This window comes from Peromyscus leucopus, chromosome 9, assembly GCF_004664715.2.
Source record: "Peromyscus leucopus breed LL Stock chromosome 9, UCI_PerLeu_2.1, whole genome shotgun sequence".
NCBI lineage: Eukaryota > Metazoa > Chordata > Mammalia > Rodentia > Cricetidae > Peromyscus > Peromyscus leucopus.
In genome coordinates this window covers 91,359,212-91,383,806 of record NC_051070.1, presented here as the reverse complement: position 1 = coordinate 91,383,806, position 24,595 = coordinate 91,359,212, and the positions used below count along the sequence as shown (strand labels likewise).

At 42.1% G+C, this 24,595-nt stretch overlaps 2 protein-coding genes across 2 annotated transcripts in view; one reads left to right on the top strand and one right to left on the bottom strand.

Annotated features, from left to right (window-relative positions):
- Positions 1 to 54: 54 nt before the first annotated feature.
- Positions 55 to 14,710, bottom strand: C9H3orf49 (chromosome 9 C3orf49 homolog). Its single transcript, XM_028894506.2, has 5 exons — positions 14,586 to 14,710; positions 11,595 to 11,917; positions 4,858 to 4,982; positions 1,006 to 1,119; positions 55 to 633 (listed from the first exon to the last, which is right to left on the bottom strand). Exons 1-5 carry the CDS (start codon positions 14,708 to 14,710, stop codon positions 436 to 438), a joined length of 885 nt encoding a protein of 294 aa, XP_028750339.1. The 3' UTR covers positions 55 to 435.
- Positions 14,711 to 17,454: 2,744 nt separating this feature from the next.
- The window catches only part of LOC114710375 (cadherin-related family member 3-like), an 81,710-nt gene continuing 74,569 nt past the window's right edge, over positions 17,455 to 24,595 (top strand). The window contains exon 1 of the mRNA XM_028894507.2: positions 17,455 to 17,907. Coding sequence (XP_028750340.2) covers positions 17,865 to 17,907 — 43 coding nt within the window. The 5' untranslated portion in view covers positions 17,455 to 17,864. The remainder of the gene's footprint in view (positions 17,908 to 24,595) is intronic.

The following is a 24,595-nucleotide window of genomic DNA, read 5'->3' as shown; positions in this document are numbered from 1 at the left end:
AAATCAGCCGGGGACTCTAAGATTGCATCTGGGATACACATGAGGAACCACTTTTGGAAATGTAGTCCTTGAGCAGGCTTTAGGGGGCCATAATCAATACGTGTGCTATGTGTTTGTTGTAGGGACAGTTTCCACACTGTTGGGAATTGCTGGTGTATGAGATCAATCCATCTGCATTGCTTTTCTGCTTATTTTTCTGTTAGTGCTTGAGAAATGTGGTTAGTAATGTCTCCTCTCCACCCTGTTCTTCAGGAGTCATTTTTAAAGTACTTATTTTTGTGCCTGTGTTCACGATACATATGTTCACGTGCTGGTGTGTGGGGGAGTGCACTGCTGGAGCATAAGTCAGGTTCAGATGTTGGCCTCGGCTCTTGCTGCTTGTCTTCCACCTTGTTGAGGCAGCCTCTGTTTGCTCCTGGGCTGTGCACTTGGGCCTCAGAAGCAGCAGCAGGTGCATGGGAAGCATGCACTCCTCAGCTTGAACTTCCTAGTGGTTCTCTTGGAAAGCCTTTGGAACTGCTTCGAAGTCTGAAGGATCTCAGCCCCTAGAAACTCACAGTGCTGAAGCTCAGCATGTCTTTGGGCCAGAAGCTTCATGGATTTGTCAGTCACTCTTTCTATGAGGTCATCCACCTATGATGGATACAAAGAAAGGAAACTGCTAGAAGCAAAGGCAAGGTTGTTTTCCCAAGAGTGCCAAAGTAGTATTCTAATTCAGCTCATAGCAAACAGAGCTTGAAAACAGATTTACACACAGGGGTTAAGGCGACCTCATTCCTTATCAAGCCTGTGTGTGCCTCATTTTAATGGAATTCTCTTAATATTTATTAGACAGTGTCATCCCAGGTCCCCTTAACACTCCCTTAGCCACTCTCAGAAGCCCCCCACTGGCAGTATTTCCTAATGGTGATTGTTAATTATGTCCTGCTCCATGCTGTCTTACAGGGCAAGCGGTTGAGTTAAGCCTGCTCTCTGGTGCCTCTGAAACAGAAAAGAAGTCTTTGCCTGCATTTGAAGTTTTCCCACTGTCAGGTCTGGTTTCTGGAGGATATCTTCCATGCTCTGTTTCTTCTTTTTAAGTGCTGGAAAGTGTAGTCTCTTTTTTGATGAATATGGTACCTATTGTCAAAATGCAAAACATCCCATTAGGAAATAACTGTCAGTTCTACACTGGCAATCAGCATGCACCCTCGGACATTCTATCACAAAGTGGTTGTGTGCCAGGTAACACAGAGGTGTATTCATATTCTCTGTGCCCCATGTCTTTCTTTTGTGCCCAGAGCTCTCTTTGAAGAGTTCTGTGGGGTGCAAAGAAATGAGACTGGTGGGCTCCGGAAGGATAGACAGTGTCAGGAAAAAAGCAGGTCATCGGAAAAGACAAGAAGAGTTGGCTCTGGCTGCTAAGCACAGGGAGTGCTGGGCTGGTGTAGGCCAGTGCACAGAGAGCTCATTACATTGCATCCAATTGTTCCTTGGCTCTCATGTCTCTCAGTCTCCTTATTTTCATGGCAGTCCAGACATAAAGAAGCCCTGGATTCTTCTGCCTAGGTCGGGCATATTTTCCTTGTCCCTGCCTTCCTATTACAAGTGCCTATGGGAAACCATTCCTGGATGCTGAGACTTGCTGACTGCATTCTCCATTCCCTTGTGCATGACAATCAGCTGCACAGAGAGCAGATTGTGGGATCACATTTAGGTCCTACCCTTTGAAAGAAAGATGTGCAGAACCTGCCAGCTTGCCCATACTGAACTTTCCCAGATCCATCTAAAAAGTGTGTAGGCCCAGGCTAGCCTAGAACTCACCCTGTACCCCAGTCTGGCCTCAATTCAAGACCCTCTGCCTTTGTCTCCTGAGTGTACCACTCTGTCATGCTAAAATCCCACTCTTCTCATACCCAGCTAATTTTTTTCTACTAAGCATCATCTATCTTAATTGGTGGTTACTAAGTATTCCTGTGCTTGCTCAGGATGACTGTTGCAAAGTTGGGTGCTGAGGAAGGTTTTGTAAACCAGGATGAATGAGGAGGCGTGGCCCAGAGAGAACAGGCCTTCTGTGGAGGGCACCTCTTTGCAATCCCTACTAGTTTCCCTAAGGCATTGTGTTTCTGAAACTTCCAATTTTTGAAAAGTTGGAAACCTGCATTTTTATTTGAAATGTCCTGCTTTTGCAATTTGGACAAGTAATTCATACATAATTTGGGGAGCATTGTGAGAGCTAGCTTGTATAGCAGTTGACAGCCCCTGATTTAATGTCTTTTGGTATGCAGGAATCCTTAATTATAGCTAGCATTTTCCATCCTCTCATCAGTGCCATTTATACCCTGAGAAGACTGTGTCATGAATAATGATCTTACTGTCCTGAAGTTTAGATTGTTGTTGCCTTTCCCAGTTAGCTCTGTAGCTCACCAGGAGTTGGACTGGTCTATGGGATGAGACTAGGGGATCAAGTTTCACTTTTCCCATATGCATATCCATTTGACCCCCTGCCATTCTACAAGATTGTCCTTACCCACTGCTCTACAGTATTTGGTAAGTTCACCCTCTTTTGGACTGTAATTTCCATAAAAGCAAGACAACGTCCATCAGCTCTTCCCTGTAGTCCCCAAACCAGAAGTTGCCTAGAATAGAGTAGAAGCACAATAGTTGCCTGGCAACCCTACAGCAGAACTCAAAATTGCTTTTATGCATGGACAGTGATAGTCTAGAGTACTGCTGGTTGGAAACTTCTGCCCTTCTGGAAGGGTAGAAATGTTTGTGCTTTTCAGTACAAAAAGACACAAGTTACATGCAGTTTTGAGTACTTAAGTAGCTAGTCATTTTTTTTTTTTGGGGGGGGGAGTGTTGTTTGAGACAGTATAGACAGCTGTCCTGCTCTGTGGACCATGCTGGCCTCCAATTCAAGATCTGCCAGCCTCTGCCTCCTTAGTGCTGAGATTAAAGCCATGTGCCACCACCGCCACCCAGCCTGAGAAAGTACACATTTAATTCCATCTAATTTAAATTAATATAGTCATAGGTAGCTATGTACACAGTATTTAAGAATGTGGTTCGGGAGGGGGAGGAAGCTGGCTCATCAGTAGAAGACATGCTTGTTAGGTGTGAGGCCTGAATTCAATTCCTAGAACTATGATAAAAGAAAAGAAAGAGAGAATATGAATAAGAATCCTCAGCCTTTATTAGAAATCTGATTTTCCCACTCGTTTTTACAAATTAGCAAACTCCTAGAGTTATCCCTAAAAAAGGTATTACTACCTTACAGAATTGTAATGATTTTCTGTGTTGAAAATTTTAAGCACTTAGAACAGCCTGGAACTGAGTGCCAGTGTTAAATAAGTGGTTATTATAATGATAATAGTTCAGGGTTCTGTTTTTAAAATAGTCTAAACAACTAGGAAGGGAGAAACCCAGAGTCTCTGCTACTCAGGAAACTGAGGCAGGGGGGGTTGTTGGATTTGGAGAATTTGAAACCAGCTAGAGCAACAAAATGAGATCCTGTCTCAAACCATCTAAACAACAACAAAAAAAACGAAACCAAGCTGGTTGTGGTGGCACATACCTTTAATCCCAGCACTCAGAAGGCAAAAGGCAGACAGATCTCTTAAGTTTGAGACCAGCCAGGACTGTATAGTGAGAGTCTAGAAGTAAATAATAACTTTAAAAAAAAGCTGGATCAGCAGCTGAAGGTACCACCAAGCCTGAGGACCTGAGTTAGAGCTCCCAAGACCTACATGGTGAAGGAGAGAGCCAACCAAGCTGTTCTCAGGCCTCCACACACATATTGTGGTCTGTGCACCCCTCCCCTCACAGAATAAACAAATGCAATAAAAATAAAATAAAGGTATCTTTGGTTTAGACTCAAGATTGCCTACAAAGTTTATACTTGAAAATCAAGCCACTAAGCTACAAAATCACTAAATATATCACAGGGACTTGGGGGGATAGTTCAGTAGGTAAAGTGCTTGCTTGCTGTGTATATATGAGGCCCAGAACTCAATCCTGAGAACCCAAGTTTAAAAAAAATCCAAGCATGGTGGTGCACTCTCATAATCCCAGCTCTGGGAAAACAGACACAGGCAGGTGTCTGAGGCTTGGTGGCCAGACAGCCTTGACTAATCCCTGTGCTCAGACCAAATCTCAGAGCAAAATGAGCAGTTTCTGAAGTAGACAGCAGAGGTTGTCCTCTGGCTCCCAGATGTACACATGCATATGCACACCAACATGTTAGAGCATTCCATATATGGAAAAAACAAAAACAAAACAAAAAACCCCTCAATGCTTTAAGTTTACAAATTTGAATTTATTCTAGGCTACATTCAGTTTGTCTGCAGGCTGGACATACCTGGATCATCTAGACATGATAATGTCTTATGTTGTAAATGTAGCCATTTGAATTAATTCACTTTTGATTTTAGATTAAAATTAAATAACACTAATTCAGTTACTTACGTACACTAGCCACATTTCACTCTCAAACGGCATATGTGACTAATAGCTACTTTATCAGATGAATGATGATGCCTTTTTGAAGTTGTTGGGCAACACCACCCTCCATATAGCATCTGGATCGACCAGATTCCTAGTGTGTGACTTCAACTTTTGAGCAATTCAATGAGTCTGCAACAAAGCTCCAGACTAATGTAGGCCAAGCTGTGGAAAGGGGCTGAACAGTTGAGTCAGAAGTAAAAAAATCTGATATGGAAAAATACCTTCCTTGTGCCTTAAATTCTTGGTTGGAGGACACAAGCAGCAGATGTACAGGGTTACAGTGGGCGAGTGAAGCTAAAAGAGGACTTGGTTTTTGGCAAGCTCCAGAGAAACCGATTTATGTAGCATGGCAAGTTGAAGCTAGCACCTTACCTTCTGCAGCCCTGAAGGAAGGGAAGTCACAGATAACCGTTTGGTGGTTCTTCTTGCTCGGAGGAGCCGGGTTCCTGTGGTTACCTCTTCTGCCTCTGCTTCTACAACATCAAGCTGTATAGTTGCTTGAAGAGGAGAAGGAAGAAGAAAGAACATATGAGGATAGCAATTGCAAACATGGTCTTGTGGGAAAATGCAGTGATGTGCTGCTATACTGCCTTAGAAACTTTTCTGGTGTTAGACTGCTTACTGCACACAGTTGCCTCTCAGTGGTCATAGTCTCGCCATGGTGATGACCTCTTCTGGACGCTTTACTTTGCCCTGTGTGGTTTTCACTTTGGCCGTGATGGAGTTAGGAAAAGGGACCTTCAACTAGGAGAGTTAAATTAGTGTAACGAAGCAAGTTTTACTTGTTCTCCAGAAATGCAACCAAGACTCAGTCACTCACATACCATCAAAATGGATGACCCATGTCTAGGAGCCTTTTCTGAAACATTTTTAAAGGGATTTTTTTATGTTTATAAGATTTTATGTTTTTCTTTTTTTTTTTTTTAAGTGTTTTATGTTTTGCCTGAATGTATGCAAGTACACCAAATGTGTAGTGCCTACAGAGACCAGAAAATGGTATCAGATTCCCGTGTGGGTACTAAGAACTGCTCTGCAAAACAGCAAATGCTCTTAACCACTGAACCATCTCGCTAGTTCCAACTGGGAGCATTCTTAATTATTTTCTTCTGTGAAATCAAACTCAACTCAGTAGACATTGTAAAGGCAAATTTACAATGCTACCATAGGGCCAGTGAGAAAGACTGAGTTCAATCCCCAGGATTGAATCCCCATGGCGGAAAGAGAGAACCAGCTCCCACAAGTTGTCCTCTGACCTCCACATGAAAACTTACACACACACACACACACACACACATTTCTAAAAGATATATGCACTCATAGAGGTCAGAGAGGGTATCATATCTGCTGGGCTGCAGCTACAGGCAGTTGAGAGCCTACCAACATAAGTGTTGGAAACTGGCTCATAAACCATGGAACCATCTTTCTAGTTCCACAATGAATAGGGGCTGGAAAGGGGGCTCAGTGGTTAGAAACACTGTCTCTTCTTCCAGAGGATTTGGGTTCAATTCCCAGTACCCACATGGCAGCTCATAACCATCTCTGGTTCCGGGGGATCTGATGCCCTCTTCTGGTCTCTGCAGGTACCAGGCACACACACAGTGTACTGACATATATGCAAGCAAAACATCCATATGCACAAAATAAAATACATAACTATAAAAATGTAATAAAATAATAAAGTTATACCATGCGACTCCTAGGTAAGATGGCCAACTAGGACCTGTATCGGTGTGACTTGGTGAAAGAGGATAGCTGGAATATGAAACTGGATTAAGAAATCCACAAAAGACAGCCAAAGTGCACTGAAAATGACTGGTAATATACCAGAAAGGACTAAGTCGAGCTGAACACAGGCTCCAGCTCCAGATGCCACTGGGAGAGAGGGAGGGAAGCAGAAGTGTCATTCCAAAGCTAACCTGGGCAATCCTGCTGAACGGAGATGGGCAGTCCTCCTCAAGACAGGCCTGCAGCCTCACAAGCAGAAAAACAGGTTTTGTTGAGACAGGTTTCCTTTATCAACAAGTGAGCAGTTGAGTGAGAGGAATTCTATTTTTTCCCCACTCTGTCTGATTCCAAGGAATCATTGTTTAAAATCGAATTACCCTGGGGCTCTGAGAAGAGCCTAAACTTAACCTCCACATCCTTAAGAATTAGAAGTAACCCTGGGAGGCAGTTGTGGAGAGCAGGAGGACAAGATGTTGACAAACTGAAAAGCCAAGTAATCTGAGCAGAGAGCTTGGCTCAGGCAGTGCAGTTAACAAGGAAAGGTAGTCAGTCAATCCCCAGCGGTAGCCCTGAACCCACAGTCAGCAGGCAGATGAAGTTCTGGACCCACATATCTGCCATACTCAACATTTAAACCCAGCTTAAGATATATGAAACCCTGTCTCAAAAGTAAATAAATAGACAAAAATTTAAAAATCACTAGCTGATTGGTTATAAACCAATAACAAAATTTCCAAAGAAGAAATGAAGGAAAAATTCCCATTCACAATTGCTTCAAATGAATGAACAAACAACAAAACCAACAATTAATATCTAAGAGTTAAACTGAGTGGAAGATTTCTACAGTAAAAGCCTTCAAACACTAAAGAATGGATTGAAGAATTTACTTTCCACACTGTAATAGGATTCTCCAGGGCAGCAGTTCTCAACCTGTGGGTCATGACCCCATCAGATATTCTGCATATCAGATATTCACATTACAATTCGTAACAGTAGTAAAATTACAGTTATGAAGGAAGGAGCAATGAAATAATTTTATGGTGGGGGGTTACTACAACATGAGGAACTGTATTAAAGGGTTGAGTATTAGGAAGGTTGAGGACCACTGCTCTAGAAAAACAGAACTGATAGAATAATATATACAGGGGTGAGGGTTTTATTAGTGTCTCACAGAGTGTGGTCCAGCTAGTCCAGCACTGACTGTCCACTAACAGAAAGTCGAAGAATCTGGTTGTTCTGTCCACAAGGCTGAATGTCTCAGCTAGTCTTGAAGTGTACACTAGAATCCTGAAGACAGACTAATGCCAGTGAAGGAATGGACTTGCCAGCCATAGTAAGAGAGTAGGTAAGAGAGAGAAGGGGAGGGGGAGGGAGTTTCCTTCTTAGGTCTTTTATAGAGGTTACCACAAAAAGGTATGGCCCAGAGTAAAGGTGCATCTTCCCACCTCAAAAGATTTAGATTAAAAGGGGGTCTTCCGCCGGGCGGTGGTGGCGCACGCCTTTAATCCCAGCACGCGGGAGGCAGAGCCAGGCGGATCTCTGTGAGTTCGAGGCCAGCCTGGGCTACCAAGTGAGCTCCAGGAAAGGCGCAAAGCTACACAGAGAAACCCTGTCTCGAAAAACCAAAAAAAAAAAAAGGGGGTCTTCCCACTTCAAATGATTTAATTAAGAAGAAACTTCTTACAGGAGCACCCAGCTACTTGGGTTTTAGTTCACTTCAGAGGTTGACAATCAAGAATAACCATCACACAGGCTTATGAATTTTTAGAATTAATATTCTGAAAATGCACCTATTACCAAAAATCATCTATAGATTCAACAAAATTTCGACCAAAATTCTGATTGCATTCTTCACAGAGAGGGCAAAACCATCCTATAATTCATATGGAAGCACAAATAACCCCAAGTAGCATAGCTGAGCAGGAAGAAAGAGCCAGAGTCATCCCATTGCCTGTCTCAATCTTCACTACAGAGCCATAGTGACAAAACCAGTGTAGCACTGGCGCGTGCGCAAGCGCGCGCGCGCGCACGCACACACACACACACACACAGAGGATCAGAAATGCACGCACGTAACTATAGCCACCTAACATTTAACAAAAGTGTCAAAAACAACCACCCAAAACCAGCAAGCCTCATCAACAAAACTGGATTTCTACATTCAAAACAATGAAACTGAATCTGTAGCTCTCCCCATACACAACAGAACAGTTCAAAGGTCATGTAAGATCCCAAACCCTGAAACTGTGGCAGGAAAACGTGTGCAAAACATTTCAAGCTATTGGCATAGAGAAGGTCTTCCTGAATACAACTCTGATAGTGTGGGAGAATAATACAAAAACTGTCAAATGAGTTTGCATGACATTAAAAGGTTTAATTAAAATTAATGAGGATGGAATAGAAACTCGCTTAGTACAAGGACAAAATCATCAGTAACACAAAGCAAGAGAGTAGCAGCCACTTCACCCCAAGCTAAAACACATGCTTCTAACTAAACAATATGTGGTCAGGGTTTGAGTACCATGCTTGTCTGGCTGAAGACTAACAAGCATGAGAGACTATCGGCTCCTAGGCAAGAAGTAGAACTGAGGCTGAGAGCCACAAGTTGGCTTTCCAAATCTGACAATTATTTTAAAAATGTGTGAAGGTCATCTTTTGAGAGAGAGAATCATTTAAAAGCTTCTCATTTTGATTTATATCTTTATAAAAAAACACACTGCCCATCTGATTTGACAACACTGAGCAACATTCCCAACTTTAGTGGTAAAATCATTAAGTAGCACTTTCTGTAGATGACTGGCCATGCACAGACGTTCACTTAGCTTCGTCAAACTTCTACACTTGGTTCTTTGCTGTGCCCCTCAATATTCCATTGCTCCTTATTTCTGTTGACTGTAAGAAGTTAAGACAGTGAGTACATCCTTAGACTATGAAATCTGTGGTACCACGTCTATATTTTTTCAATGGGCATGTGTTTTAATTTAACTGATGCTAATTTTTATCCAGAGCAAATTTGTTGAACACTTACTCCTTTGTGCTGTGCATATATAAATTTCTTTCCATATCCATTAGTTGAATTGACTTAAGATGAGATTAACAAAAAATGGCCTGTGAGGTAGGTAGCTCTTGGCTTATATCTGTAAATAAACTTAAATTGAAACACTGTTTTGTGTGTGTGTGTGTGTGTGTGTGTGTGTGTGTGTGTGTGTGTGTGTGTGTAAATATTACAGTGAAACCATTTCATTATAAGGTAACCACAAAAGAAGGATCTTTTTTCCTTGGTAGGCAAAACAAAAGTGCTTTCAATTGAAAACCAGCATCATAAATACCATTAAAGTGGATGTGGCATAAAAATAAATCTAGGGCTAGGAAGAGAGCTGTCTGTAAAATGCTTGCTGTGAGGATGCCAGTTCAGGCCCCACAGCCCTTGTGAAAAATACAGAGAGGCTCAAACACGTGCATCTCTGTGGCTCTGCCACCAGCCACCCTAGCTTCAGTGAGCCCCTGTCTCAAAACATAAAGCAGTATATGGCACTTGAAGAGAATTCTTAGCAGAAAGACTGACTATCCCAACCAAGACGAGAACAGTGCATGGATTAGCAGAGATTTCTGATGCAGCTCAGTGGTAGAGACTTGCGTTCTCTGTATCCTGATGGACTTTTCCAGTAGTGTGATAGGATATTTTCTCTGAGCCCACCAACATTATGTTACAGGTGGGGGGACTCATCCCCCTCCCCCACACACACAGGGATTACTGGAAGTTAATGGTTGCTGGGAGATTGGAGTGCCATTTTCTTCAAAGGCATAGCCACTAATACATTGTCCAAATAAACTTCCACCCATGCTCATGCAAACAACCCTAATTAAATTCAGTCTCTCTCTCTCTCTCTCTCTCTCTCTCTCTCTCTCTCTCTCTCTCACACACACACACACACACACACACACACACACACACACACACAAAGACATGAAAATAGGAAGGGAGCTTGTGGGAAGTGGGGAAGGGGTTTTAGCAGGAGAGAAGTAGTGATGAAAGAGGATGTGGGGTAAAGCAATCACCCCAAACATAAGCATTCGATGAAGTTGTCAAAGAATAAAAATAAATAAGGTTTTTAAGTTATATAAATGATGGGTCTGGAGAGATGTCTCAGTGGTTAAAGGCACCGGCTGCCTTTCAGAGGACCTGAGTTCAATTCTCAGCACACATATGATGGCTCACAACTATCTCTAAGTCAGATAACTGCAGATTTGATGCCCTCTTTTGGTCTCTGTGGAACATCCAGCAAGCATGTGGAACACAGACATATGCAGGCAAAATAAAATATATGCATAAAATTTAAAAATAGATAAACAAAATCAAGCCTCCTTTATGTCTTGCCAAATTATAGATTTCATTCCCCCAATTCTCCGTGCAGCCTCTGCTGTTGGAACTGGCCATTTGGAAGGCTGTGTTGTACTTCCTATAGATGGAAAACAAGAATCCCACCATAGTTTCATTTTCTAGTGTATGTGTGTGTGTGTGTGTGTGTGTGTGTGTGTGTGTGTCCACAGTTATGCACATGTCTGCATGTACATTCAAATTAAAAGTGAGTTTAGAAGCAGGGCAGTGGTGATCCGGCCTTTAATTCTAGCAGACAGATCTCTGTGAGTTCCAGGCCTGCTTACAGAGCAAGTTGCAGGATAGCCAGGTCTACAAAAAAAAAAAAAACCTGTCTTGAAAACAAACCATAACAAATGGACAAAGTGAGTTTAGAACAACTTGATAACTTATTAACCAGACTCAGGGAAACCTTAAAGACAATCTATTTTTTCTCAAATTTTATACATATATTAAATTGTATACATATATTAATGAGCCAACTGAGGGGGCTCCCAGTAGAGTATAGAGTTTGACTCAGTTGACCTAGGTGTAGCCAAAGATTTTGCATTTTAGACAAGCTCCTCAGAATTGCCATTCCTAGAGGAGAAGGTTAAGTTTTTGACACTCTAACAAAATGCCTGAGATAATTAACCTGTGAAGAAAAACAGTTCTTTTGGTTCAGGTCTTAGATTGTCAAGCCCATGACCCAACAGACCCAATGCTTTTAGGCCTCTGTTAGGGGTAACAAACAGCAACAGTGGGTAGTGTGTAATCGAGCAAAGCCACACTTTATGATCAGGAAGTCAAGGAGGAAGACAATGAGTTTGGTTGGATCTTACATTCCTCTTGCTAGGGCATGTTTCCAATGACTTAGGGAAATCCCCATCAACCCTACTTCCTGATAACAACACCCAAAGAGACAAGCCAATGCAAGTGTCTTTGGGGACATTCAACATCTAAATTTCAGTCCCTACTCATTTTACTGTTCCTCTTGGCTACTTAATATTAAATTGCCATTGGTTACCATTCTGTGAGAGCTTTCTCATCTTCGGCTTTGTAAACAACCTGGGAGATGGAAGCTCCTTGACAAGTTTAGGCAACAGGCCTTGTGTGTTGGAGAGGGTGGCTTCCGTCTGCGCTGCAGGGCTCTCTCTGCCAGCACGGGCTGACTGGCCTCCACACTTGCAGGACAGCATTTTCCCAAAAGCACTCTTCATTTTCTTCATCAGGTTTCTTTTCTGATTATTTTGATTTTCATGAAACTCCAAGTCACTTTCACTCAATGATTCCTCTTTGGGGACCAACATGTTTTGTTTAGCTAAGTTGGTAGACACAGTTCTATGCCATCTAAACAAAATGTAAACAAACTGCATTAATGATATAAAAAAAATTGAGGGCCAGAGACATGGCTCAATCAGTAAAGAGCTTGCTGTGCAGGTATGGGGACCTAAGTTCGGGTCCCTAGAACATACATAAAATGTTTGGTGGGCATGGAGACAGGAAGGTCACCAGGGCTGGCTGAGCAGTCAGCCTAGTGGAAGAACAGCACGTTCCAGGATATGAGAGACCTTGTCTCAAGGGCATAAGGCAGAGAGCCACAGAGTAAGACAATTGATATCCTCCTCTGCCCTCTGTACTAGCACACACAGGCACACACACCTACACACACACACACACACACACACACACACACACACACACACACACACACACACAACTACTCACAGATTCTCCCATTGGCTGCTATTCATTCCTCCAAGGATATCATCTAAATGGAACCATGCAGTGGGAAGCATCCCAAGCTTCCAGCATTTGTCTCTGCTTTATTTTATTTTATCTTATTTTATTTTTATTGGTGCTGGGGGTAGAATGCACAACCTTGGAATGCTAAACAAGTATTGTACTAATAAGCCCTCCCTCAGCTCTAGGACGTACATGTTTGTTATAGAATTCTGTGGAGCCAGTGCTTCCCCTCTTTTCATTGCTGAGTGGTACACCACAATATGGATATACCATGCTGTGTTCATAACCATCCACCCATAGAAGAACATTTGAATTGTTTCCATTTGGGAGCTATTATGAACAAAACTATAAACATTAGGGTACAAGCTTTTCTGCGTACATAAATCTTCATTTCCTCAGCATGAAAACCAGCTATAGTATGACATGATTGTAGTGCTACACTGTACGATAGCATGTTTATATGTTATACGTGTTTCTAACTTGGATTAAAAGAAATTAATGACCATTAAAATGTTCTTCATATACTATCTAATGTATCTCAGGTACCACCATGAGGGTGTTTTTACTTTCCAGCAAAACATTGCTCCCACGTGGGTATAGATCTCTCAGCATCAGAGACAATCGTCATCGGGAGAGATTCTAGTGGGCATGTGCTCACTGGAGGTTGATGGTGTCGATCTCAGAACCATACCTTTGGACTGAACACCCTTGGGCATGTTATTTAATTCTTACAAGTTTTAGTTTTCTCATTTGAAAATGGGTGTACTCTTAAGAGAAATCTGAAAATAGAAGGAAATAATTTGTATGTTTGGATCCTAATAAAGCCTTCAATATGTGACAGGCTTTATTAGCCTATGGATAAAATGAGGAAACACATTCTAGAGGTAAAAGGAAGGCATCCTCATGGGCTGAACTCCTTCTCTCCAGGAGAAAGGCCACAGAAGGAAATAGGCACGTTCTGGGGTCACCATTCACCCCGAGTCCTAATGGTTGTGCAGAGCTGTTTCAGTAAAGGGTCCCGAGGAAGAGGCTCCATTTCCTTTCTTACCCAATGATAACTTGTCAGCCAGGATCAACCTTCTGTGGACCCTCTGAGACTTAGTAACTTTAATGTTTTAATAACTTATACTGCCATGAATATATCCATAGCCACTCACATACAATAGAAACACATTTCAGGACATTAATGGATCCCGAAGGCCCTCTGTGTAGCTGCTCAGGTTAAGACAAATACTTTGCTTTAAGCAGGCAGTGGTGGCACAAATCTTTTCCCCTCAGCACACAGGACACTAATGTGGGAGGACTGAGCACAAAGCCAGCCTGGGCTGTTACAGAGCCACCATCCTCAGAAACAGCAAATAAACACTCACGTCGTGTCTGAGTTACAAACCATGGTTAGAGAAGGTAGCTTATTCCAGGACCTAGGAAAAGAATGCCTGTAGTGTCTGTAACAGAGAGGAACTTTCCTTTTCAAGTTTTTTGCTTGCTTTTGTTCTTGTTTGTTCGTAATGAATTTATTTGCCCACATTGTTTCCTCCTTAAACCCTGATTTCTTTGGGGAAGTGAACAGCCAGCCCTACAATATTTTACTTTATACATGCAAGTGTAGAAACATGACCTGTGACACCCCAGCACCTCAGATAAACACCTCATCTGCATTTCTCAGAGCTGTGGCTTATGGGTCTACTACAGAAGGTGCCCAAAGACAATGGAAACTGAACTGCCAAACTGAAATTCAAAATGAAAATGTGGCACTATTGTTCTTTATGGTTTTGTCATTGGCAATTTTGATGTTTTACTGAAGAGAGTTCAATGGTAAAATGGGGTTAAGACACATTTCAACAATGAAAGTTGCTTTAGCAGGGAACAGAAAGCATTGATCATGGTTGTACACAGATTTCATTAATATATTTTCAGAATTGCATATTCATTGGTGTGGGATGTGAGAAGACTAAAATACTGATATTGAAAAGGTATCAACTTAATACTGACATTAATCTCATAAGACACATTAAAACTCAAATTCAGGTGGAAAGTAAAGCTTTTTCTTTGTTAAAATTGAGGCACTAATAACTGCAAAACATGATTTCAACAGCACTCTAGATCCTGAGCCAATGCAGCACCTCCTCCTTCCTAGAACACATACAGTCTGGATTTTTAAATTATACTGCTTAAATGGAGACAGCACCTTCTACGGTCATCATAATGAATCTTATATAACGAAAGACCCCAAAAGTAACCATGGGAAAGGAAGCGAGTCCTGGTCACTTACCTTTCTATCCCCTTCCCTTTGAATGAGCCATTTTTCCTTTTGGGTTGCTGAATTCTGCGGTACTGGCCAATCTTCCCATAGGCAAGCTTTAGGGGTTCAGGTCGGCACAACTGAGGGTACTCCATTCTGTCAGTTCCACCTCTGATAACCACTTTGGAGTTTTTTAGCTCTTGAGCTAAGAACTTCTAAACAAAATCATCCCATGACAGAGAGCACTGCCTAATTTTTGGATGTTTGGAGCAAAATACATAGGAAAATTTTGGAATCTCCTCCTTCTCCAGGTGTGGGACTGGCCATAATTTACTTCAGAGGCCTCCAGTGATGCATGTAACAGAACTGTGGGGAATTCCACAGTACCTTGTGAAATACTACACAGAGAAGGCACATTCAGAATAAAAAGTCACAGCATAATTGATAATCATACTAGATATTCTTGTGTGAGGAAGAGACTGGATCTTGAGCTTTTCTGTTAGACCTGTCAGCAAAGGAATGTTGTTCCATAGGACACGCACGAAGAGGCAAGCTGTTGTTTGGCTGTCTCTGGGGTCACTGAAAAGGTGATTTCATTACATCTTGAATTTCTGTTGAAGACGCTTAAAGCTCAAGGTTTAAAAAGTTCAGTACCGGCACCACCTGCACATTCTTTCTGCATTTATTTCATGGATAAGGGCAAATCGCACCTAGGTGAGAATCCACCACAAGGTGGCAGCAGACACTAGGCTATAGATTGGATGGCCCTCGGAGTTACTGAGTTCAACAGGATTGGATGCTTAAAAGGAAAGCCTCTGGAAAGCCAATGAAAGTAAACATAATTTACTCTGCTTCCTGTGTTTGTAGCCATCAGTAATTTATATTATTTAAATGCATAGCATTTAGTTGGGGGTCTTATTCAAATGCTGATTTCAATACAGTACATTTGAGATGAGACCCAATATACAAGTCTCACAGATTCTCAGGTGGTGCTGATAATTTTGGTACATGAGATTTTGTATGTTTCAGTATCTTGGAGAAGAGCTTCAGATGAAGCAAGGGCCTGGTGCTATGACTTAGGGTTGAGCACATGCTTAACACCCCTGAGACTGGGTTCAAAACTCAGCACACACACACACACACACACACACACACACACACACACACACACCAGAAATAAAAAGTTTATCATGGAGGTGCTAAGATGGAGTGAGTGTTCAGACAGGACCTCTGAACTGCTGCTCCAGCCTGGTGGTGTGACCTGACTCAGGTCACCTCACCTGTGTGTACTTATTTTCTCATCTCTCAAAGAGGAATGCTACGTGTGCCATCAATGCTCTATAGTGAGATTCAAAGTAGAAACTCTGCCCTAGCAAGAAATGGACCTTAGGGAACATGCTGGACGTCTCAGGATGCAGATGACCTCTGGCTCACACTGGAGGGGCCTGCACTACACTGTGATTGAGCTGCTTGGTCCCTTGGAGCCTTTTCCAGTCTGCTTTTCCTTTAGGTGAAAATTATAGGTATTAGAATGAACAGATACATAAATTTGCAATTCCTTCAAGCAGGATTTTTCACACAGTGATTGGTGTTGCATCTTTATTCTGTTGGATTCAATCAAATATGTGGTCGGCTGTGGCTAAATTTTATGTCAGGAAGAAAGAGGTTATTTTATTCATGTGAATGTGTGTTCATGTTTGCACGTGTCTCTCTGTGGGTAAATCTGCCTGTGTGAAATAGGCCAAAACATGTGAGGCTGTCACTTCCTGTAGGTCACAGAACAATCCTGAAGCATATAATCTGGCTAAAAAAATGTCCAGAGAAGAAGAACTAGGATACACACATATATTAGTTTTGAAGTCAGGCTCAAAGTCTGGTTCAAACACAGCATCCCTTGCTCTCAACATTATCCGTCTGTTGAACACACATGAGATTGCATAATCCTATTTCAGTTACCATGGCAACAGTTGACTCCTATAGAGATAGCAATTGATTGAAATCTCTAAATCAGAGATTGCGAACATGACTCCCTGCAGGAGCCTGGAATGCATTTGTGAGAAGCAATGGTATGTGGTAGGGAGGGGTAGGAACTCTGGCAAACTGTAAAGTATTGGGACAATCAAATGTTACTGAACCACACATTTGTTGAGCTTTGTGAGTATAAAAATATGATTCACAGCCTGTAGTTAGCTTGGAGGTCACCACTCTGCTGTCTTTTCCAGGTATTTTTGTGCTAACTCTCCAAGCAGCCAGGTCTTGTGAAGGGGCCCCAAAACTGCTAGACCACACAGCAGCCATGACAGGCTTAGGGGCCTAGACACAGCTTTTGTGACAGGCTTACTGGCAGGCAACACCCAGATCCAGGAAAAGCCTTGAGCTGATACCACCCAGGGATCTACCCAGGAATGAGGAAGTACCTAACATCCTAAACATTGCAACCATTAGATAAGGTGGCCTGATGTCCTTGAGTCTAGCACACACCTATTTTTTGTTTTATAGATACCCCTAGACATATGTTAGCCAGTCAGGGTCCTGGACCCTGGAAATCCCCTCACCTGAACCTCTGCTATGATAAAAACTCTGCCCCACCTGAGCTCAGGGCTCTCTGCTCTCACTGCTGTGTTGGACACTCAGAGGGACCAAGCTCTGGAGCTTGAAATAAAGGCTCTTTGCTTTTACATGTGGAATTTGGTTTCTGTGGTGGTCTGTTGGGGTCCCTGCGATCTGGGCATAACAGTCTTTGCCACTGATACTCTCAGATCTGGTCCTCCTACTGCCCAGGTTTCAACTTGGACTCATAACATCCAGATGGCTCTTGGCCACTTTCAGGCTGTTTTTGCATTTTACCTCTAATCTGGTCTGCTTAGCAACTTGCAAGTCCTCTGCAAATCCTGTAAACTGAGACTCTGGCTCTTGATTTTAAGCCTGGGTGTAATGAACACACCAAGCAAAACAGGACGATGTGGAGCGGGGTCACTAGTAAATGATATCCTTTCAAATCTTAATGAGCCAAGTGAGCTCATTTCTGAAAAGCCCTACTAATGCTAGCCACCCCCACCTTCACCACAAACACCCATCTCCACCCCAGACCCCTGAATCAGAGTTTGTTTTCCACCACGCTTAAATCCCTTTGCTGGAGCTTTAGCGCTAAGCGGAGAGGTGTTGCTTTACAGATCACGGAAGTGTGTACATGGTGCCTAGAGACAGTGGTCTCATAAGGAGATCTGCACCAACAGTGTGGACACCTTAGAAGTCAGCCAGGAAGGGTTGGAACACAGTGTCTGAAGCCACCGGAGCCCTGAGTCAACCATGCTTTCTGCCCATTTCCTCCTTGTATTGCTTGCTGCCTCAGGTTAGTGCTTCTGACTTTGGACTCCCACTAATGAAGCAACAGTTGGATTGTCTTCCACTGAGCTCCTTGTCGCATGTTCTAGCACTTTCTTGGGGTTGGTCTTGTGAACTCAGATGCTCCATGGTTGTACCTCATTGCACAACCTACCTTTCTATCAATGCTTTCATACATGCCGTTTACAAAGGGGAATAGGGCAAGCTCTCTGGGAGACAATGGCCATTTCTACTAGGGTCTGAAATCTGGAACCTCAGAGGTGAACGCCCATGGAAGGCTTACCTATAAAAATGCACAGTGATTAAAAAAAAAATTATGGGCCTCATTTGTAATATCAAGAACTAGGAGAAATATTGTCGGTAGTGTAACGACATTGGTGCATGGGAGGCCCTGGTGGGTTGGGCCAAGGTGAGGGAGGGATGGTGATGGGTGAGGGAGACCGCCACGCAGATGCAGCGGCAGGTGGAAGGTTACTTAGACCGTGCAGACACAGCATCCACCCACGTGGAGAGTTTATTTTTCAGGGAGCGTAGAGGGGATAGAAGGAGGGAGAGAGAGAGAGAGAAAGAGAGAGAGAGAGAGAGAGAGAGAGAGAGAGAGAGAGAGAGAGAGAGAGAGAGAGAGAGAGAGAGAGAGAGAGAAAGGGAAAGCAGAGGTGTGCACACATCATGGTGAGAAAGGGAGGAAGGAGAGGAGAAGGGAAGGGTTTTTTTTTTAAGGAGGCTTTTATGTAAATGAGGTCAGGATGCTGACAAGGAGACAATCAAAATGGCTGTGTTCATCCCACAGTGTCAGAGCAAGGTACTCTGATGCACAGGCAGATGGTTGGAAGTGTGAATTCCAGAATATCTCTTTTAAATGTCTATTTGATTCATAATGAGGTAGGCATAGAAAGTCCTGGAAACACATATACTAAGAATTTAGTAGTGATTATTTTTTAGGTTACAGGTAGAAGTGGTAGAGTTGGAAAAATGGGGAAGAATATGTAGGTGATTTAAGTTTTACTTTCCTTTATATATATTTTTTATTTAATTAAAGTAACAAAAGTTCTATTTTGCATGAAAAAAGCATGTAACATGTCTTAGTAATACTTTAAAATATTGATTCATGTTGGAATGTTATTTAAGTAGTTTGGATCAAGTAAAATCACCTTTAATTTTTACCTCTTTTAAAAAGGACTTTCAACAATGTGGTTACTAGGAAACTTAAAATTACATGTTGGATAGACTTTTAATTCTAAAGTCTTTACATGAATTTCTCTCTCTTTTTTTTTCTTTCTTTTTTTTTCTTTTTTCTTTTTTTTAAGAAAGGGTCTCACTGAGTGGCCCTGGAAAGTCTGAAATTTACTCTGTAGGGTGGCCTTGAATTTACTGACATCCACCTGCCTCTGCATCCTGCATGCTGGATTAAAGGTGTGCACTGTCAACTTTTGCTGACCTATGCATATCTGTCTGCAAGACCTGGGATTTTGAGGACCTTAATGAATGGGGTGGATAACAGTCTAATGCTGTTGACAACTTGCTTCAGTTTCAGTGTATTTTTATACATGAATGAAATAAAGAAAGCATGATACAAGGAAGGTTGTTTGAGTTCACAAAAACATGGTCAGGAAAACATGTGAATAAAAGCCAGTAAGTACATACTCAGTATTGACAGAGCAATCCTTTCCAGAACTTTCTCAGGAAAAACTAATTTAAACATAATTCCCTGGCATGTACTATAGGTTATGGAAAAGGCATGTACTGGGAAAGCATGGAAGCAAGGCAGAAGGCCGTGTCCAGATCCAGGGCACACTGACCAGACTGGGTCCCATAGCTGTGTTCCCACCTCCAACAAGAATAAACATGTCCTATAAATTGAAGATAAATTCAGTTGTAAACACAGAAGTCATGAAATCACACCCAAGAACAATCCAGGGAACAAAATGCACCTGAGGTAAAAGGCCCTCTGCTTTTTTCCTCAGCCTCTCTCACAGTTAGTCCCCCATGGGTCATTCTTTTAAGTAAGTTCCATGGATACAGCCTCTGTTTTGATTTTTGAAACAAGATCTCATTGCAGCCCAAACTGCCCTGCAGCACATGGTCCTCTGGCCTCAGCCTCTCGGCTAGCACAATAACCTTGTGTCACTGTTCCCTTCCTGGCAGAACTTTTTTGAAGTGTATAGAATACTGTGCTTGAATCCAGTGCTCTTTTGGTAAACACACACACACACACACACACACACACACACACACACACACACATCTGATAAAATATTTTCTACATGAATTTTCATATTTTGAAAAGCCTGTGTTTCTAAATTCCCGTAGAGCAGGGCCTTCGTGCCCACATGAGCTGAGCAGCAGCCACTCCTGTTACACAGGGGTCACTGTCAGTTTTCTGCAGTGCTCGCCAGTCTCTGATATCTGGCAAGGAATGGAGCTGCTTTTCTGACCTGTTTTGCCATGAAACCAGGTTCTTGATTTTTGACACAAAATGTATTAAAGAAAAAGTTAAAAACCAATTGCTTCTTCACTGCAATGGCCAGCGAGGCATTATTAGATGCAAAAATAAGCAACTAGCTACATGGCTCAACCTGTAGAATTGAACCATAAAATCTGACCCAATTAAATGACATGTAGTTACAAGCTTTCAGATACAGTCAATGTCACATAAAATCTACATAATTAGTGAGGAAGAATCACTTCATTTACTTTGTTATTCATTCAGTTAACAAGTATTGACTGAGTATATACTGTGGGCAGACACTGTTCTTGGACCTGGGAACACAGCAAATGCCTGTCTCAGATCCTTGAAGCTTGTATTTGAGGTGGAATTGCAAGAGACAGTGCTCACAGTGTGGCCAGATCACTATTTGTCCAGAGAAGACTTCAGGCACAGTGACTCTTTATGATAGACATAAAGGAAATGAGTGAGCTGTAGACATCCTGGAAGGATGCGTTTTGAACTTGCTTAGTATGTATGAGGAACAGGGAAGTTCATATGGCTGGAACAGAGTGAACAGAGCCAGGGGAATCAAATGTGAGGTCAGACAGACAAAGCAAGGACTACCCTGTGGGTTTTACATTTTTATTTCATCCTTTTGTGAGTGTTTGGTTAGAATATAACCTCTGATGTATGCCAGGCTGGCTGGACTGCTAGCTTCCGGGATTCTCTTGCCTCTGCCTCTCACCTCACTTTAGGAATGCTGAGACAGACAGGAGCACACACAGCTGGCTTTAAATTAGATTCTAGAGAACAGAACTCACGTCTTCATGTTGGTGCAAGTGCCTGGCCCACTGAGCCGTCTTCCTCGCCCTCCCTGCCACCTGAGCTTTAGGGGCCAGCAGAAGAACTCGACCTTTGCTGATGGCCGACCCCGGAAAGGCAGTGATGTTGCCTGACCTGGGCTTTGGCACACTGCCATCTCTGCTGTGGGGAGCACAGGCATGTACATTACACTCATCAATATTTTCTTACATAATGTAAATAATGTCTGTGTTCATTTTCTTTTGTTGCTGTCCTAGTTTGTCAAACATCATGTATTTGTGGTTAGATGTCTGACATGTCTCACAGGGCTAAAATGAAAATTTTCAGAGTTGTGATCCTCCAGGAGTCTTCAGGATAGGTTCATGTCTTTGCCCTTTCTGGCCTCTAGAGGCTGTTCATATTTCTTGTCTCTGTTATAAAAGCCATCAGTGACTTATCTTTCTCCCTGTTCACATTTTTTTTCTGTCTTTTGCTTCCTTATTATACTTTAAGAATCCTTAAGATGGACGGGTCCATGGATGTAATCCAAGACAGCTTCTTCCCTAAGAACTTCAGCTTAATCACAATTTCAAGGTCCATTGTGCCATGAAGAGTATATTATGTTGTGGGGACTAGGAACTAGGTATTTTGGCTAGGACAAAGGGGCCATTCTGTCACAAGTTCCAAATGTTACTAAATAACCCCCACCCCTACCCCCATTGCCAGCATACACAAGTCTCTAGAGTGCATATTTTAATCACAGAGAAAAAGTTCTAAACCAGGCTTTGAAATATAGAGAGGGAAATCTGTGGACAAAACTGTGGTTTGGAATTTTTCAGAAAGCTCTTGAGCAGAGAGATCGAACATGTCCTGAAGCATGTACCTGCAAGTAGAGGAGGTAGAGGAGAGAGCATTCTGAAACTGATGGCTGCAGAGAGCTCGGAACCTTTAGAAACACATTCCGAACTTGCAAGAGTCAGGAAAGAGGCCTCTTTGGAGTGCAGGCATATGAACGCTGGAGGACTCTGCCAAGCACAAAGGGACAGCTGTGGGCAGATGGAAGCTGCATCTCTGCACACCGAAATAGTAAAATCTAAAATGGAGTTTGTACACACTGAGGACATCTGCCTAGAGCCTCTTCCCTGAGTGCAGCATCCTTCCCTTCTTAGTAACTCGGAGTGGGAATGGAGAACAGATGGAGATGTAATTCTTAAGTTCCCTAACACCTGGCTTACCTCAGCATCCACACTTGGCCAAGTAAACTAAAGTGGTAAATTTGTTTACTTATCACCCCTTATTTAACTTGTGAGCAAAATTGATTTCTCTTGTCTTCTAAGTGAATTATTCTTAAAATAATCCTTCTCTTTATTTGTAAGCTCTTATCATTTGTAAATAAGGATCTTTGATTTTTTTTTCTCTGTGTCTACTTTATCTCTTTTCCTTGTCTTATGACTCTAGCTCGGACTTCAGTTACAATATTGAATAGGAGTGGAAAAAGTGAATGTCCCTATCTTATTCTTGCTTTCAGTGGAAATGCTTTGATGTTTTCCACTTAGTATGATGCTGACTGTGGGTTTATTCTGTATTGCCTTCATTATATTGAGATATGTCCCAGTAGTCCTAGATTTTCTAGAACTTTGATTATGAGATATATTGGATTTTGTCAGAGGCCTTATCTGCCTCCAATGAGATGATCATGTGATTTCTTTGAGCCCATTTATGTGATTATTACATTTATTGATTTGTATTTGTCAAAACACACTGCCTCTCTTTTGATGCATTCTTGAATTTGGCTTGCAGGTATTTTGTTGAGAATTTTTGCTCCTACGTTCATTGGAGAGACTGGGCTCTAATTTAATTTTTTTGTTGGGACATTATCTGGCTTTGGTATTATGGCAATACCGATTTCACAAAAAGAATTTGGAAGTATTCTTTCTGTTTTTATTTTATGGATTCTTTGAGGAGTACTGACGTTAGTCTTTCCTTGAGGTTCTAGTAGAATTTTGCACTGAATCCCTCTTGTCCTGGGATTTTTTTTAAAACTCAGATGATGTTTAATTGCTGTTTCTATTTGCTTGGTTGCTATGGGTCTACTTAAATTATTTACTTCGTCTTGATTTCACAATAATAGGTCATATACATATAGAAAGTTACCCATTTCTTTCTTTTTTAAATTTTTATTTATTGATTTTACATACCAACCACAGATTCCCCCTCTCACATCCCTCCTTACCCCCAAGTTTCCTTCTCCTCCCCTCCTCTAACAGGGTAAGTTCTCCCATCAGGGGACAGCTAAGCTTGGTACATTCAGTTGAGGCAGGACCAAGCCCCTCCCCGATTTATCAGGGTGAGCAAGGCGTCCAACTATAGGTAATGGGATCCAGAAAGCTGACTCATGCACCATGGATAGATCCTGATCACACTGCCAGGGGCCCCTGAAACAGACAAAGCTACACAACTGTCTCCCATATGCAGAGAGCCTAGTCCAGTCCCATGCAGGTTCCACAGCTGTCAGTCTAAAGTTCCTGAGTTCCCATGAGCTTGGTTCAGTAGTCTCTGTAGATTTCCCCATTATGATCTTGATCCCCCCCTTGCTCATAGAATCCCTCTTCTCTCTCTTTGACTGGACTCTCAGAGCTCAGCCTGGTGCATGGCTGTGGATCTCTGCACCTGCTTCCATCAGTTACTGGATGAAGGTTCTATGATGACAGTTAGGGTATTCACCAATTTGATTACCAGGTTAGTCCAGTTCAGGCACCCTCTCCACATTGCTAGTAGTCTAATCTGGGGTCATTCTTGTGGATTCATGGGAATTTCCCTAGCACCAGGTTTCTCCCTAACCCCTTAATGTCTCCCTTTATCAAGATATCTCTTTCATTGCTCTCCCACTCTGTCCCTCCCCCAGCTTGACCATCCGGTTCCCTCATGTTTTTATTCCCCATCCCCTACCCTCTATTGCTCCCCTCATCCCCTTCCCTCTATTGTCCCTCCCCCCCAGTTTACTCATCAGGATTTCCTCTGTTTTCCTTGTCCCAAGGTGATCAGTAAGTCCCTCAGGTCCTCCTTGTTTTCTAGCTTCTCTGGAGGATTGTAATCTGATTATCCTTTGATTTACATCTAGTATCCACTTATGAGTGAGAACATACCATGTTTGCCCTTCTGAGTCTGGGTTACCTCACTCAGGATATTTCCTAGTTCCTTTCAGCTTAGTGGAGTATGGATTTTAAAAGTATGTCCTTTATATTCTATGACATTTTTTACTGTCTGTTATCTTTCCCTTTTCATTTCTAGTTTTATTAATTTGGGTCTTCTCTTTCTTTCTTTTGGTTAAATTTGTCTAAAGTTTTGTTACTCTTGTTAATATTTTTAAAGAACAAACTTCATTTCATTGATACTTTGTATTGTTTTATTTTTTCATTTCTATTTCATTAATTTCAGTGTTAATTTTAATTATCTCTTCCTGTTT

What these genes read in the sequence shown, in the direction of transcription:
- C9H3orf49 (XM_028894506.2), bottom strand. Translation starts at nt 14,710, where the DNA reads ATGGAGTACCCTCAGTTGTGCCGACCTGAACCCCTAAAGCTTGCCTAT. An exon ending in AAAGGGAAGGGGATAGAAAG is followed by an intron (nt 11,918 to 14,585) that starts GTAAGTGACCAG and finishes CATTTTGTTTAG; the next exon opens with ATGGCATAGAACTGTGTCTA. An exon ending in TTCCTTCAGGGCTGCAGAAG is followed by an intron (nt 1,120 to 4,857) that starts GTAAGGTGCTAG and finishes TTTTGACAATAG; the next exon opens with GTACCATATTCATCAAAAAA.